Source organism: Gobio gobio, assembly GCF_949357685.1.
Source record: "Gobio gobio genome assembly, chromosome: 4".
In the NCBI taxonomy this organism is placed as follows: Eukaryota; Metazoa; Chordata; class Actinopteri; order Cypriniformes; family Gobionidae; genus Gobio; species Gobio gobio.
Window position 1 is genome coordinate 40,519,303 of NC_137100.1, and position 17,555 is coordinate 40,536,857.

Consider the following 17,555-nt stretch of genomic DNA (forward strand, 5'->3'; position numbering starts at 1 on the left):
CCATCTGGCCGGGCTTTCCCCTCGCACGTTTTTGGGTGCATGGATGCAGCGCTGGCTCCAACTGAGTCTCTGGGGCATCTGTGTGCTGAACTACATCGACTGGGCTCATATTGGCCCAGTCGCGAGTAGCAGCAGTTCGGCATTAAGGTGTCATCCTTGGCTGCTCTCAGTGCTTGGGGTTGAGACTCTACACGCAGTAGCGTGTTGATGCCTTCTCAGAGAACCATGTTCCTGGGAGTATATCTCTTGGCCTGCTGCACGAGACCCCTACAGTGGTGGCTGGGAATCAGGGGGTTTTCCTCGAGGGGAAAACCATTCTGTATGATCAGGGTAATGCGCAGATGCCTTCGTTCCCTCGTCATATGCAAGAGACCTTGGTTACTTACCCGGGGGCCAGTGCTGGGAGCATCATGTTGCCGGGAAACCGTTTCAACTGATGCCTCCCTCACTGGTTGGGAGTCGTCATGGACGGCCGCTTTGCGAGAGGTCCGTGGGAGACCTGGCATTCCTCCTGGCACGTAAATTGCCAGAAATGCTGGCAGTCTACAGAGCTCTGAGGAGCTTTTTCCCGGACCTCCGTGGCCGCCATGTTCTGATACGAACAGACTGTTCTGTAGTTTCGAATCTGAATCATCAGGGGGGTCTGAGGTCTCGCCCTCTATGCAGATTGACTCACCAGACCCTGGGGAAACTGTCGTCTCTCAGAGCGATGTATGTCCCCAGGGATCAAAACCAGGGAGCAGATGTCCTGTCGAGGCAGGGGCTGAGGCCCGGGGAGTGGCTACTCCACCCAGAGGTGGTGGAGGCCATGTGCAAGAGATTCGGCCCAGTGAGAGTGGATCTGTTTGCGTCTCGAGAGATGTCCCACTCTCCACTGTGGTTTTTCTCTCAGTGATGCAGACGTGGCCGAAGCTGCGTCTGTATGCATATCCCACCGATCGCTCTGCTCCCAGGAGTCTTGGAGTGGGTCAGCCGAGAAGGGATCAGCCAACTCTTAGTAGCACCCTGCTGGCCGACCCGGGGATGGTTCTCAAACAATGTAGCACTGCTAGACGGTCTCCTGTGCCAGGTCCCTCTGAGGAGGGATCTGCTGTCTGAGGCAGGGGGCACAATATTTCACCTCTGCCCAGAGTTTTGGGACCTCTGGGTCTGGCCCCTGAGGGGGCCCGGTACCTAGAGGCTAGACTGTCAGCAATGTTGTCGAGACCTTGCTCAGCTCCAGGGCTCCTTCCACCAGGAGACTGTGCAGCCTGAAGTGGAACGTGTTTTCCACTTGGTGTAGAGAGCGTGAGGGGGACCCAGTTAACTGCCCAGTGGATTCAGTGCTGGAGTTCCTCCAAAATCACTTCTCTGCGGCTCTTACCCCGTCCACACTCAAGGCAGACTGATCTCATGAAATGGCGAATGTATGACACGCCAATTCGCTGTGCCATTTTGGCGTGCTATCAAGACACATAATCGCTTTTTAGCGTGTTTATCAACGCCGTTTCATTCTTTGCTTGGAGTTTGCCCCTGGCGGAGTTAAGGCCATCTTACATCCTAAGCTGGGCTACGTGCCCAAGGTGCAATCTAGTGTGGCCAGGTCATTGGTTCTTCAGGCTTTCCATCCTCCGCCTCACGTGATGGCGGAAGAAGGGAGACTTCACCTGCTCTGCCCGGTCAGAGCCCTAAAAATATATTTGGAGAAGTCTGCGCAGTGGAGGAAATCAGAACAGCTGCTAGTATGCTTTGGTTCACCCAAGAAAGGACTGCCTGCTTCTACTCAGACAATCAGCAACTGGATTGTCCAGGCTATAGCCACGGCTTATCAGGTGCGCAATTTGCCTTCACCGATGGCCTTGAGGGCTCATTCCAACAGGGGCTCCTCGGTGGCCCTCCTTTCTGGATTCCCGCCCTGCAGGATATCTGCGAGGCGGCTGGGTGGGCTACCCCACACACTTTTATAAGATTTTACAGCTTACACCTCCCTACGACGCCCGGCGCTAAGGTGCTCCAGTCCTAGGTGTGCCTGGTCTCCAGCTTCACACTAGGGCAGGCGTGACCCTCGGTGTGGCCTAGTTGGTACTCGTTCCCCAAATTCATCATTCCGACACAGTGCGAGTTCCCTTGAAAGGGAACGGCTCGGTTTATGTCTATAACCCTTGCTCCCTGAGAAAGGGAACAAGCACTGCGTCTCGTCGCCACACCTCGTCACGCCTGGAGCGCATGCTTCATCGCGATAATTACCGTTACTATGCGCCGGCCCCCTTATGTATCTTCCGGGTATGCCGTCACATCTACGTCATGCCGCAACACCAATCAGGATTGGAATAGTTTCATTCATACTTCAGACACGCTGTTGCTAAGGGAGCATCCCCAAAGTCGTCGTTCCGACGCAGTGCTCATTCCCTTTCTCAGGGAACAAGGGTTATTGACATAACCCGAGCCGTTTTCCAATGAAACACTTTGTATAATTAATCCTCACTCCTTTTGAAGTGAGGCTCTTCCGCTCTCCTTTCCCAATCTCTTCCAGTCAGACTTCCAGTCAGCCCTAAAACTCATTTCCCAAGTCTCTCAACTGCTCCGACTAGACGGCCTTAACCAAAAATAAATAAAATCTTAACCAAAAAGTAAAACAAGGATAGTTAAAAGAATAATCACAACATATGCATAAGAAATAAAAATACCATGTATAAGAAATAAAAATAACTAAATTCAGGGCTCCACACTAGTCTAAAGGCTAAATACTATAACTGATTCGGGGCGGCCCTGTCTGAAATGGAAGAGATGGAGCAGGTTTCACACAGATCACAGATCCAGGGACGTGCCCCTGTAGGGGTAGTGCTACACCAATGACCCCCAATGAGCCCCCCTGTATTAGACACATATCTTGCGCTGTATGCAAACACGTTAACCGTTACCCGTAGTAACGTGGCGTGCTATCAGTGACTTCTCATACCCTTATGTTTTCCAATAAAATACTTAGTATAATTAATCCTCACTCCTATCGAAGTGAGGCTCTTCCGCTCTCCTTACCCTATCTCTTCCAGTCCGACAGCCCTAAAACTCACTCCCCGTCTCACTTCCCAATTTTGTTCCGACCAGACAGCCTTAACCACAAAAAACAAATCTTAACCAAAAAAATAAAAACAAGGATAATTAAAACAGTTGTAAAGAGAATAAAAAAAAATAAAATGATGATATATAGATCAACAGATGCATAAGAAATAGAAATATACAGTTGTAAAGAGAATTAAAAAGAATACAATTATGATATATAGATCATCAGATGCATAAGAAATAGAAATATCATGTATCAAAAATAAAAAAAGGTTTATTAAAAAACAAATGTTAAATTAAAATAGTTATAAAAAAATAAGTAAAATAATAAAAAGATGATACATAGATAAGAGCAAATCAGACGGACGTACAGTGGCACAGTGCTCATTCAGTAAATGCACAGCTAAACAGATGTGACTACAGTTGGAACACATCTGGAAATTTTCTGGCTGGCATAATAGCTAAAAGCAGAATCTACTTGCTTTGAGTGAACCCTAGGTATTTCTAACTGACTTGATCCTGATGATCTGAATCATAACAAAAAACAGAACAATGTCTAAAAGCTGCTATGTAACAAGGTGTACAGCTAGCTAAAAACCCAGAACTAAGTTTTTATCAGCTGTCTAACCAAAAAAACGAGCGTTTAAGGCATGGCCGTCGGAAGGAAAAAAAAAATGTGGGTGGGTCCTCTCAGAAAATGTTTACTGGATGCCATTTACATTAAGTACAAATATATCGCCTTGTTCCATTTCATAGGTTCACTTAATGCTGCGAACCTTCGCTATGGGAACACCTTCGGTGTGACGAATGTCTGAAGCCCTTATACCATCACGCCAATTGATTGGCCAGTGACGCTTGGCACCACCCCCATAATACGTCACGTATTCATATCAGCGTGCTAGGCGTCATATCACCAGATTTCATTCTTTCAAGAAGCGGATCTTTCTGTGGCCGTTGGAAAGCTAATTCTCGTGTTCATTGCTACCATTTTCAGAGCAGTTTCACTCCTCTTAAGTGGACACGATGAGCTACAGGAGATGGCTTTATCGACAGGTTTATCGTAGGAGGAGACACTCATGACAGGTGCGTGCTATGTTTAGGCATTCAGCATGCTCAGGCCGCACTTAACGGCCTATCTGACTGTCGACACTGCGATAGCCTGCGTCTGGAAGTGTTGCGCTCAACCTTTGCTTCTGAGAGGGCTAAGATTGCATACATTATCTCCTTGTTGTGTGATCGTGCACTGGATTGGGCCTCAACCCTCTGGAGACAACAGTCCCCTTTCTGCTCTGATCTAAAATTGTTCACAGAGACTATTCAACAAGTGTTTGACCATCCAGTCAGTGGCCGTGAGGCGGCAAGGAGACTGTTAGACCTACATCAGGGGCATCAATCTGTGCCCGACTATGCCATTGAGTTCCGTTCTTTGGCTTCTGAGATTAAGTGGGATATAGAGGTGCTCAGTTCAACCTTCTATCGTGGCCTTTCTGAAGGGGTTAAGGATGAATTAGCCAGTAGAGATTGGGGTACAAATTTGGAGGAACTCATAACTTTGGCTGTCCCATGTTATCATCCCCCAATGCCCCAGAAGTTTCCCATTTAACTCAACAGAGAGAGGAAGAACCTATGCAGCTGGGTATGACCCGCCTTTCACCTAAGGAGAGAGAAAGACCCATGAGAGAAGGTCGGTGTTTCTATTGTAGTGGCTCTAACCACTTGCACTCTTCTTGCCCTGAGTTAGTGGTAAAAGGCAAAGCTCACTAAAGGGAGTGGGGTCCTTAGCGAGTGGAACTGCTCAGTTTGACACTCCTCCTGCTTTCAGCATCTCTTACTTGTGGGGACATCAATGAGAAGACAGTGACTTTGAAAGCATTTTTGGATTCCATTGCAGCGTATAACTTTATGGACATTAACTTGGCTAATAAAATGTGTATCCCCTATGAGACTCGCTCTTCGTTCTGGAAGGTTGAAGCCCTAGATGGCAGACCGATAGTGTCGGGAATAATCAAGTTCAGAACAGTTCCTTTATGCTTGACCATTGATACTAACCATCATGAAACAATCTCTTTTTATCTGATCAAGTCTTCCAGAGAACCCCTTTTTCTAGGTTAGTCTTGGCTGCGGCTTCACGACCCTCAATTCTCCTGGACCTTTGGAACTCTCCTCCGTTGGGGCTCTGCATGCAAGGATTTCTGTATCTGATGCTAAGGACTGCGCAATATGTGGGTTGTTAAGATTTGAGCATTTAGAAACAAAATTTATGAGACAGTTGTTGTCATATTTCATTGGTGTTTTTAAATTTGACATTTAAACGCAAGCTTAGTGAACAACTTTGATGGTTCTCCGTGAAAAAAGGCATTTGGGGGGTAAAATATGTGTTATGTTGGCAGGGCTGGCAACTAAAAATCGAATTCCTGGGTCTGTATATCACATAATTGGGGTCGCTTCAACCCGCGGACATGGCAACACAGTGCAGTTGAGTTCTGTTGACGTTTGATAACTAACGTTATGCGTCGCTCCGTTGCTCTCATTGGTTGTAGGTCTATCCAATTGAGGTCTTTCCTGGTTTGGTTGAAACACGCCCCATAATCACAGCCCAACGCAGCAGTATCAGACTCATATTCTGACTAGAATTGAGTATGACGATGTCAGGCTACCTCTAAAGATCACTCCAAAACAAATGTTTGCACAGGATAAACACATGTTTATTTCAAAAGGAATTTTAAAAGTAATCCTACAGAACAATCATATTATATGACTTAAGTAGAGGCTCCCTTCAGGTTTGAGGCTTTCACTCTTCTTTGGCCTAAGACAAAATTAAGCACATTCATAAGTCATGTAAATAATCAGTACATTTTCAAGCATAAGCTGAATACTATATATGTGTCTGTAAATGTGAGAAGGCATCTACTGAGTACAGACTCTGGTATTATGAAACTGACCTTTCCAGCATCTCGGCTCTTGGCTCTGAGCTTGTTGACCTGAGACTCAGCAATGTCAGCACGCTCCTCAGCCTCTTCCAGCTCATGCTGTACCTTCCTCAACTTGGACAGGTGAGTGTTGGCTTGCTCCTCCTAAAGAGTACCATTTTCACCATATTAAATAAGCTGTGGAGCAGCAGTGAAATCTCACCAGTAAATCATTAATTATCAATGTGTAAAAATAAATATTACATACTGCCTCCTCAGACTGCCTCTTGTAGGCTTTAACCTTCAGCTGCAGCTTATCAACCAGATCCTGAAGTCTGTTGATGTTTTTCTTATCCTCCTCAGTCTAAAAACAATGTCATATATTTATTCTAAATATTTGACTATAAATGCATGTATGGATGACTCAATGGACGTTGTCGGGCATGGTCATACCTGATAAGAGAGTTCTTTCACTCTCCTCTCATATTTGCGGACACCCTTAACAGCATCAGCTCCACGTCTCTGCTCTGCGTCAACTTCAGCCTCAAGCTCACGGACCTTTTATAGCACAATAAAGATCTCAGACAAGTTCAAGTATAGTTAGTGCCTTTAAGCTACTTTGGGAAAACAAGATAATGCTTTAATTTTAGGAGAAACATCTTCTGTAAATGTTCCCCTAAAATCATGTTTGTTGTGATCCTTTATTAAGTTCTCACCCTGCTCTCCAACTTCTGGAGTTGTTTTTTTCCTCCCTTCATGGCCAGATTCTCAGCCTCATCCAGACGGTGCTGCAGGTCCTTCACTGTGACCTCCAGATTCTTCTTCATCCTCTCAAGGTGAGCACTGGTGTCCTGCTCTTTCTTGAGCTCTTCTGCCATCATTGCAGCCTTTTGCATTAATACAGAAAGTTATTAGATTTATTAAATTTTTCAAGCACACAAGTGTCTTGTGGAACATTTGGTAGCTTCTGTTACTCACATCAGTGATGGCCTTCTTGGCCTTCTCCTCTGCATTTCTGGCTTCCTGTACAGTGTCATCAACTTCACTCTGGACATGAACAAGGTCAGCCTCAAGCTTCTTCTTGCTGTTCAGGAGACTTGTGTTCTACAAAATTAAAAACAAAAATTTGAACATTTTGAAGGATGGTCTCAATTTCCTTCATTGTAAGTACGAATGTTCTGATCAGGATTTTTAGAATAAGAAACAAGTAATAATATCCTGAATGATGAGTGATGATCTTCCAGCACGGTTTCAGCTGTGCACTCCGATTCTATGGCACAGTAAATCTCCTGTCAATTTGAGCGATCAAACCAATCCAAGTGCCCTCCAGCTGTAAAACAGTGTGCGTTTTGGTCTTCGACACATCGTCCCTACCCATCATAACCGAGATCCAGTTTCCAATGGTTGAACTTTAAAATGTTGTTGTTTAAACACTGTCATGATCGCGACACGGTCGGATCCTGGAAGTCCTATAGCTTTAGCCAAGCAGCATGTCATGTTACTTCGTGAGGATTTTAAAAAAATGTTATGTGGGGGCTCATTTGAATCGAGACACCCTGCTCTAAATAAAGATGTGTGATTTACTATGGTTTACTAATATTTTGCAAAGTTACAAAGCAGAACGTGGAACAAACACCTCATCTGTATAATGTTTACATGTGCATCTGCAGGTAATTTTACGGTATTATGTCGAAAAAATTGCAATCGGTTAGTGAAATGGGCCAAATTTAGTGACTACCGATTGAGTCATAGAATGGATTATCAGCCAATTATTATGGCCGATCGATCAGCGCATCCCTAATTATAAGAAACAAAATGCCCTTACCTGAGAGTGCAGCAGCCCAACACGCTCACTGGCGTCCACCAACTCTTGTTCAGCCACTTTGCGGCCTCTCTCTGTCTGCTCCAGAGCAACTCTCAGCTCCTCAATCTCAGACTGCATCAGAGTGTTTCTGCGCTCCACCATGGCCACTTGCTCCTTCATGTCTTCCTGTCCTCTCTGGGCATCATCAAGGTGCAGTTGGGCATCCTGAACATAACAATAGATTTACAAGTTTTCAATGTGCTTTCCTTTGGCTAATTCTTTACACAGGTTAGATTAAACAAACATACTAATACATCCCAAAGCTGAACAGATGTCATATACCTTGAGTTGTCCTTGAACGTTCCTGAGCTGTTTCTGGGCCTCAGCAGCCTGGCGATTGGCGTGGCTCAGCTGAATCTCCATCTCATTAAGATCTCCCTCCATCTTCTTCTTGATTCTCAGGGCATCATTCCTGCTCCTGACTTCAGAGTCCAGAGTGCCCTGCATGGATTCAATGACTCTCTGGCTGTTCCTCTTGATCTGCTCCATCTCCTCATCCTTCTCTGCAAGCTTCCTGTCAATCTCACTTTTGATCTGGTTCAGCTCAAGCTGGACACGAAGAATTTTGGACTCCTCATGCTCCAGTGTACCCTATGAAAAATAATTGTAAAACAAAAAGTAATTTCAGAATTAAAATAGCATTTAACAACACAGTGAAATGGTTCAAGCTAGAATGACATATTATTCTCCAGATACTCACTTCAGCCTCCTCCAGGGCAGTCTGAATCTCTGACTTCTCAGTCTCCACTGTCTTCTTGGCCTTTTCCAGTTCATGGATGCTCTTTCCAGTCTCACCTAACTGCTCTGTCAGATCTGAAATCTCCTCTAAAAGTTACAAAAATAAATTATCATATATATGATCATATATATATTGTGAACCACTACACATTTAACACAGTCCAACATTGAATCTTACGCTGCAGATTCTTGTTCTCTCTCTTGAGGGTCTCCAGTTGATCCAGAGTCTCCTCATAGGAGTTCTTCATCTTGAACAGTTCAGTGCTGAGTGAACGAGCCTCTTTCTGGGCACCTTCCAGCTCTGCCTGACCTTCCTCATATTTCTGCTTCCATTCTGCTAGGACCTTTGGTAGAGATATTTCATGGTCAGCTTTTGTATGTAACCTATTTAACAAAGCCCATTCTGGCCATGCTATTGAAAGGGTCAAAGTTTACCTTGTCAAAGTTTCTCTGTTTCTTGTCAAGGTTAGCAGCCAAACCATTGGCTCTCTCCACATCAATCATGAGGTCCTCCACCTCACCCTGGAGTCTTTGTTTGGTCTTCTCCAGAGATGCGCATTTGGAGTTCACTGCCTCAATTTGTTCCTCTGCCTCTTGCAGACGCTGAGCCAGCTTCTTCCTGTTATGTAATACACATTATTTTGAATTCCAATCTATAAAATAGCTGTGAGAATTGGGAATATTATACAATAATATACATACTTGGACTCTTCAAGCTCCTCAGTGCGCTGGATAGCATCCGTTTCATATTTAGTTCTCCACTGAGCAACCTCACTGTTGGCCTTTGACATTCCCCGCTGCAGCTCAGCCTTTGCCTCCTGCTCTTCCTCAAACTGCTCACGGAGCAGGTCACAGTCATGACGGGCTGATTGCACACCATGGGCCAGTGCGTTCTTAGCCTAAGAGACAAAGAAATATAATATTTACATTAATTCCTTTAGCAGACACTTTTATCCAAAGCCACTTACTCATGAGGAATACAAAATGTGATATTATCTTTTTGTATTACATTAGCTTTGTTGTCTATTAAGCAGAAATTGTGTGTTTGTTTTGTTTTGTCTTATGTTATATTACCTTAACCTCCTCTTCAATCTGCCTCTTTAGTTCTTCAATTTGCTGAGTGAAAGCTTGTTTGCCTCTGGTGAGCTGCGAAACCAAAGCCTCCTTCTCCTCCAGCTGACGGCCAAACTCACCTTTATAGATTGAAATTCACTGTGTGAATTTAGTGTGTTTTCTTCTCATAATTACTGTTTTCTTCCCAATTACTATTGGAATACTATTAATTCCTTCATTATTTTCATAACTTACCATTTTCAGTTTGAAGTCTAGCTCTTTGAGCACTGAGGTCATTTATCTGGCGAATGCTCTCGTCACTCTTCGATTTTATTTCACTAAATTGGTCCTCAAGTGCGCGGCACATCTTTTCAAGATTAGCCTGCAAATACAAAAGTCATTAGATATTTGAAAAACTTCAACACAGGATATATATTCTTTAGACATAAAATTCCCAACCTTTCCTTTGGCAACAGCTTCCATGTTGCTGGAAAGATCATCAATCTCCATTTTGTATTCGCTCTTCTCTTTCTCAAGCTTCTGCTTCACACGCTGCAGGTTGTCGATTTGCTCTCCCAGCTCGGCCACACTGTCTGCCTGCTTCTTGCGGAGGGCAGCAGCAGTAGCTTCATGTTGGAGGGTGGACTCTTCAAGATCACGACGCAGCTTCTGGAATTCAGCTTCACGCTTCTTATTCATCTCGATCTGAGCAGCAGTGGCTCCTCCCGCTTCCTCAAGCCTCTCACTGATCTCCTCAAGTTCCCTGGAGAGATCAGCCCTCTGCTTCTCAACCTTGGCACGGGCAGCGCGCTCAGCCTCGATCTCTTCCTCCAGTTCCTCAATGCGAGCCTATGGTGGAAAGTAGTTAATTAGATTTTCAGTGATCTGTATTTGATCATAATAATCTTAATAATAATAATAATAACAAAAATAATAATAATAACAAAAACAAACCTGAAGCTCCTTGATCTTCTTTTGGAGTTGGGCACCCAGAGATTGTTCATCTTCTATCTTGCTAAGCAGCTGGCTAGTTTCAAAGTCTTTCCTGAGGGTGTTCAACAATAAGTGTTTTGTAAAACAATAACACAACTTAATAATGTTTTCAAAGATTTCATGTTTAATTACTTTTTTATTTTCTCATCAGATTGCTGTTTGTCATTCTCCAGGTCCATGATGGACTCTTGGGCTAATTTCAGGTCTCCTTCAAGCTTTCTCTTGGCTCTCTCAAGATCCATGCGGAGCTTCTTCTCTTGTTCAAGGGAACCCTCAAGCTACAGGACAATGATAAATAAAATAAGTTCACAGCAGAAAACACAGTTAATTTGATTAATTCATAACATAATCAACTCACGTCATCAACTTGCTGCTCAAGTTTTGTCTTGGATTTGGTCAGGGTGTTGACTTTGTCCTCCTCAGCCTGAAGATCATCCAGTGTCTGCTGATGTGCCTCTTGAAGGGCTTTCTTCTCCTTCGTAAGCTTGGCAATGCTCTCGTCCTGAGCTGCCATTTCCTCAGTCAAGTTCTTGACCTGTATGATTTTTGTTCCAAATAAGCTTATATTTTACCATTTATATTCTGTATCAAAATATAAAACAGAGATTAAGTCCAACCTTAAACCAACTCAATCTCCAACCTTATTCTCAGTGGCATGTTTCTCCTTCTCCACTTTAGCCAAGGTGAGCTCCAGGTCATCAATGTCTTTCTTTAGCTCAGAGCACTCATCCTCCAGTTTCCTCTTCTTGGCTGTCAGTTCAGCATTGATTTCTTCCTCATCCTCCAGTCTCTCAGTTGTCTCTTTGAGTTTAGCTTCAAGTTGTATTTTGCTTTTGATCAGACCCTCACACCTCTCCTCAGCATCTGAGAGATTCTCAGATTCCTGTCAAGAAAAAAATTTGCTATATCCTTGGAAACCACATTGCTCATTTTAATGAAGCCACAGTTCAGTTAATTCAAGTAAAAATACTCACAGATGCTACTTGTAGCTGCAGATCATTTTTCTCTTGCAGCAGTGATACCATCTTCTCTTCAAGCTCCTTCTTTTTGGCTTCAGCCTTGGCCAGATCTTCTTTGCATTTTACAAAGTCCTCTTTCATGCTTGACAGCTCCTTTTCAGTCTCGGCACTCTTCAGCAGAGGCTTAATCTTGTAATAAACCTTCATCCAAGGCCAGTGTTTGACATTCATGAATGAGCGGATGTTGTATTGGATGGTGTAAATGGACTCCCTGTGAATAATTCATCATTAAATTACATAACCATTTTAATTTTTTACCGTTTGCACAGTTGTTATTGATGTCATCTTTACTTATGACAATACTCACCTCCTTTCCATCATCTTCACAAACTCCCTCCTCATCACGTAGCCACGACAGAGAGCCTGAGTCATTGTGACCAGAGCAGCCAGTTTCTCATCACGCATCTCCTCAAGAGTACCCAGAAGACCAGCTTTGAAGAACACCTGAATTGATATAAAACAATAAATGAAAATATATTGATTTCACCTGCACAGGTTAAATGATTATGATCACCAAAACTTTAAAAGTTGTAAAGCTAAATATGAACCTTTGTGTGTCCAAATTTGTACTCGTCATGATTAACGTCAATGGACCCCAGGAGTTTCTCACTGGCCTTCTTGTTATCAATAAACTGTCCTTCTGGGATAACACTTGCATTTAGCACCTTGTATCTGTGGAAAATATATGAAAATACTTTATGTCTTTTAATCAGGAACCTCCTACAGGAAATGGTGTTTTCATGTGGTCCCGTTTACCTCTGCTTGAAGTCAGCATAGAGGATTCTGCTGGGGAAGCCCTTTCTGCAGATTCTGATACCCTCCAGTACACCATTACACCTCAGCTGGTGGATAACCAGGAAGTTCTCCATGAGACCTATAAGGAACAGTTTACATCATGAACACGGTAAATTAACTTCATCATATATATTGAGTGCCAGAATATCTGTAAGCTTTTTAATACTTTACCTGGAGTCTTGGACTCATTAGGAATCAGGCAGCGCACAAAGTGAGGGTGGGTGCTCCTCAAGTTGGTCATGAGTTTGCCCAAGTTCTCCTGTGGAGCATAGAAAAGGGTTGGCATTGTCTTTTTTTCCTCAAATACAGAAACATGGATGTGATATTATCTATATACATACCCTGAACTGGGAGGACACAGTCTGCATGGAACCACCCTTCTTCTTGCCTCCCTTTTTACCAGCCTCTATTGAGATAAGAATACAAAGAAACATGTATACATGCAAAAACAAGAAAGAAAGTGCAAAACTGAATCTAAGTTAAATTGAATTATTTTTCATTACCCTCAACAACAGGTGGGTAGAGAGTAGCCAGCAGTTTGACAGAAGACTTCTGGTACAGCTGCACAACAGACTCATTCAGTGGATCCTTGTTCTTGTCCAACCAGCCAGCAACATTGTAGTCCACAGTTCCGGCGTAGTGAACCAGGGAGAAGTGGGCTTCAGCCTTGCCTTTGACAGGCTTTGGTTTCTGGAAAGCATTGTTCTTGCCAAGATGCTGATCATACAGCTTGTTCTTGAAGGAAGTGTCTGAAGCCTTGGGGAACATGCACTCCTCTTCAAGGATGGAGAAGATACCCATGGGCTGTTTATAAAATAATGTTTAAGTATTACAATTTTAAGATTTTGATCGTGGAAATTGGAAATGAATACGTTTATAAACCAGTAAAAACCTTCTCAATTAGCTCAATGCAAGCAGCCAAGTCCATGCCGAAGTCAATGAACTCCCAAATAATGCCCTCCTTCTTGTACTCCTCTTGTTCCAGCACAAACATGTGGTGGTTGAAAAACTGTTGCAATTTTTCATTGGTGAAGTTGATGCACAGCTGCTCCATGCTGTTGAACTGGAGGAAGAAACATAACCATTTTCTGACTACTGAATATCACTCAATATGCCATTAAAAAGGAGATAAAATAATCATTCTTACATCAAAGATCTCAAAGCCAGCAATATCCAGCACACCAATGAAGAAGTTTCTTTGTTGTTTTGTGTCCAACATCTGGTTGATGCGAACGACCATCCACAAGAACATCCTCTCATAGATAGATTTGGCCAAGGCACTAACAGAGTTGGACACCTGTAGAATACAGTGGATATTTTATTAAGAACTTCAGATGCACTCTTGATTTTCAGGTTGACATGCTGTAAATATGTCAGTAAATACCTGTGGCACGGTCTGGCCTTTTGTCACAAACTCATTTCCGACCTTGACTCTGGGGTAGCACAAAGCCTTCAGCATATCAGCAGAGTTCAAACCCAGAAGGTAGGCGATTTTGTCAGCATCTGCAATTTAAACAGTTACAAAATCCTCTGTCCTTTTCTGGCCTTGAAAACTAAAACAACCCTTTTGTTTAAGAATAAAAAAACCATATCTCTCATAGACTGCATGTTATGACACACTTTAATGCTATTTAATCTCACCCTCTGTGCCATCAGGCTCAGCCTGCTCTTCACGCTGCTTCTGCTTGAACTTCATGTTGCAATGATGAAGCACAGCTCCAGTGAACTTGTAGATGCCCATTTTCTCCTCATTAGTAAAGCCCAGAATGTCTATAGCAGTCTGAAAATTACAGAGAAGAGCTTTAGGATCTGCCATATATAAATATACGGTATGTCAATATTCAAACAGCAATGACTCACATCAGTAGCAACCAGCTCCTCTTTATCATCAATGCTGGCCACTGTGATCTGACCCTGACTGCACATGGGGAAGTCATAGGGGTTGGTTGTGATGAGCGTCATTTCTGTAAAATACACAGATTTGTTTTAAAGAGTATCTTACAATACTATCTGGCATTTAAACATTGAATAAAATATATGCTCCAACCAATCAGCTCAGGCTTATGGTTGGTCATCATCTGGTAGAAGATGTGGTAGCCTCTCTCATCTGGTAGCTGGAATGTCACTCTAGACTTCTCCAGCAGATCTGTTGAGAGAATGTATTTGAGTCACAATCATCTGAAGAGTTACAGACAAAGATATGTGCAGGATGGACAAATAAAATTGTCTACCTACATGTTTCAATGTCAGCACTAGCCAGTTTTCCAGATGTACCAAAGTGAATTCTGATGAATTTACCCTGTTTGGAAAAAAAATGTATAGAAAAATCAAACACAATTGACCAACTGTATTGTAAATAAAAAGTGGTTAACTTACAAAACGAGAGGAGTTGTCATTTCTCACAGTCTTGGCATTACCATAAGCCTCAAGCAGAGGGTTGGCAGCAATGATCTGGTCCTCAAGAGAGCCCTGTGTTGTTTGAAGTTTTTTTTTTTTTTTTTTTGTTATTTTACATTTCATGTCTAAAGACTGTTTGCAGTCATTTCACAAATGTACATATCATATAGTTTGTGAGACGAGTGTAACATCTTTCACTAAAATATACATGACATAGTTTTATATCTCATACCTGCATTTTGCCAGGAGTCTGATCTTTCTTCTTGTCACCACCTGCCACGGCAATTGTGGCAAAGTACTGGATGACACGTTTGGTGTTAACAGTTTTTCCAGCACCAGATTCTCCACTGGTTTATGAGAGATTAGAAGACAGAAGATGATAAGACATGTGGAAGTTCCACAAGAGAAACATTTAAATTATCTCAACATCTCTAATTGAAGGCTTGATACATACGTAATCAGGACAGACTGGTTCTCTCTGTCTGTTAATTCAAAGGTAAATATGTTTAAGCAATTGTTTTATAAAACTATGAATGTGAATATCAACTTACATTTAATTCAGATCTCATAAATCAAATCTTACCAGTCAGCATGAACTGATAGGCATTGTCAGAGACAGAGAAGATGTGGGGTGGGGCCTCCATACGCTTTTTGCCTCTGTAGGCAGACACCACTTCTGCATCATACACTGGGAGCCACTTGTAGGGGTTCACAGTTGCACAGAAGAGTCCAGAGTAGGTCTGAAATGAGCAGAGACTTGGTCAGATTGGAACAACACAGACAAAATGAACTAAAATGCATTTTTAAGTTGTTTCAGAACGTACGTAGATCATCCATGCAGCATAACGCTCTTTGAGGTTATACAGCACAGAGGCTTCATTGAGATGGGTCATCATGGCCATGTCCTCAATCTTGTCATACTTGGGAGGATTCATTGGGTAAACATCATCTTCCTTAGCAACTCTTTCCTATAAATTAGATAAATTAGATATTAGATATAAAAGAAAACAATGTAATAAGTCATTTAATGAGCATCTACAGGAATTGAAAATTAAAACCCACCTCCTTAGTATCAAGCAAAACAACTGTGACTTTGCCACCGTCTTTGCTCTTGATTGTTCCCTTGAGGTACAACTCTTTGACATCAGCCACATAGCAGGCAGACTTGGCATCAAATGGTTTGTTCTGAGCCTCGATTCTCTCCTTCTCAGGCTTACGAAGGTAAATGGCAGCCTTGCCATAAACAGCCATCTCTGCATCCGTACTCATGGTGGCGGCTTACTAAAATTTGGAAAATAAACATTGACATGTTTTTTGAATCAATAAAATAACTATTGACAGTCAAACATACTGTCCACAAACAGTATTCATAGAGGGTCTCATGTAGTTAAGGTCTTTATAGGATATTAAAGTGAAAAGCCAATTAAAACGTAAAAAAGTGTAAACACACGTGTCATTAATTTATGCAGCTCTGATTAAATCTTCTGTCACAATATGCATTTTTCCAGAACATTCTAATACATAAAAAACGGCATAAACGAATTAAACTAAACTGCATTTTTTTTCCAAGACTTGTTTTTGATTTGAGTTCTGTGTACATATTTGTAAAAAGTTTCAAGAGTCCCACTTCAAAACTGCCCATAGACAATAACATTTTTAAAATGAATGTATAAAAAAAACACAACAAAAAAAACCCAGCAGATCTATGATAAGATAGAGTCTACATGCATCTGACAACATGCTAATTTTCAATCATGTCTTTAATGCAGTGTATTGCTACCACCTACCTTTCTGCTCTTGGAGACCAGATGAAATTTTAACAAACCCTGTAAAGGAATTCAGTTAAACAAACTGCATTTAGGCATATATGGTAATAATATATTTTTAAAGACATATCAATATTTTTTTTTTTCTGTCATATCAGTTCACTTAGTATGATCTCATACAAATAAAACAGCATCAAATACAAAGTATTTCAGCTACTTACCACAAGCTGGATCTCCTCTAGGCTACTATGAGACTGTCTGTGCTCCCCCTCAGTACTTATATTGAGGTCAATTTGCACACTAAGCAGAGTCTATAAATGGATAAGATTTAGAGACCCAATTTATGGTAAGAAGCTACACCTATTCTCAGTCATCCACAGATATGACAGCCTTTTACACATCAGCTATAGGTATGCAATGCAATAGTTTGATAAGGTGTCCACATTTGAATTAATATCTACATTATTTATCACAAAGACAAATGCTTTTTATAACAGACAAGCCCATATAAGTGATTGACTGGAACATTGCCATCCAAACTGTCTCATAAAAAAATACCATGATAGTTCACTCCCAGTGTACGAGTACTAGAGTGTCTATTTATACCTAAGCAGACGGATGCTTTTTATGATTTGGATGGATAAATTATATTACTCGATGAGGGGAAAGATTCAGTGATTTTCCATTTGCTTTGTCGTGAACACTGCTGTTTCCATTTTTATTTTTGTGTATTGCAGTGTTTCTATATTTTAATGTTAGGCATCTTTAAACTTGGTAAAACAGTGATACAACAATTTGCACTTATTAGGGCCTGAGCACCGATGGTGTGAGGACCCTAATGGAAATGCTCGGTCTATTATTATTCTTTTCCGAAATGAATCACATTTTCGAGGGCCTAAACATGCTCGAAAACACATAAAACTTTGCACACGCGTCAGAAGTGGTGAATATGTACGTGTGATATGGGTTTCATAATTAGGTG

At 42.1% G+C, this 17,555-nt stretch overlaps 1 protein-coding gene across 2 annotated transcripts; it reads right to left on the minus strand.

The window, feature by feature from the left end:
* Positions 1-5,719: 5,719 nt before the first annotated feature.
* On the minus strand, positions 5,720-16,839 carry LOC307125506 (myosin heavy chain, fast skeletal muscle-like). Of its 2 annotated transcripts, XM_079815377.1 has the most exons (41): positions 16,795-16,839; positions 16,595-16,633; positions 15,870-16,088; positions 15,632-15,775; positions 15,391-15,547; positions 15,262-15,289; positions 15,040-15,154; positions 14,787-14,879; positions 14,646-14,709; positions 14,458-14,556; positions 14,271-14,374; positions 14,052-14,190; positions 13,795-13,913; positions 13,558-13,707; positions 13,303-13,473; positions 12,914-13,214; positions 12,752-12,816; positions 12,582-12,669; positions 12,372-12,489; positions 12,164-12,287; positions 11,923-12,059; positions 11,571-11,826; positions 11,237-11,479; positions 10,955-11,131; positions 10,729-10,874; positions 10,558-10,648; positions 10,063-10,452; positions 9,859-9,985; positions 9,625-9,743; positions 9,253-9,449; positions 8,986-9,169; positions 8,729-8,894; positions 8,513-8,637; positions 8,095-8,403; positions 7,774-7,977; positions 6,927-7,052; positions 6,665-6,835; positions 6,402-6,506; positions 6,217-6,312; positions 5,982-6,113; positions 5,720-5,845 (listed from the first exon to the last, which is right to left on the minus strand). In XM_079815377.1, the coding sequence occupies exons 3-41, from the start codon at positions 16,074-16,076 to the stop codon at positions 5,831-5,833; spliced, it is 5,802 nt and encodes a 1,933-aa protein (XP_079671503.1). In that variant the 5' UTR covers positions 16,077-16,088; positions 16,595-16,633; positions 16,795-16,839; the 3' UTR covers positions 5,720-5,830. The 2 variants fall into 2 exon arrangements, with proteins under 2 accessions (XP_079671503.1, XP_079671504.1); XM_079815378.1 differs by having other exon boundaries at positions 16,595-16,828.
* Between the last annotated feature and the right edge of the window lie 716 nt (positions 16,840-17,555).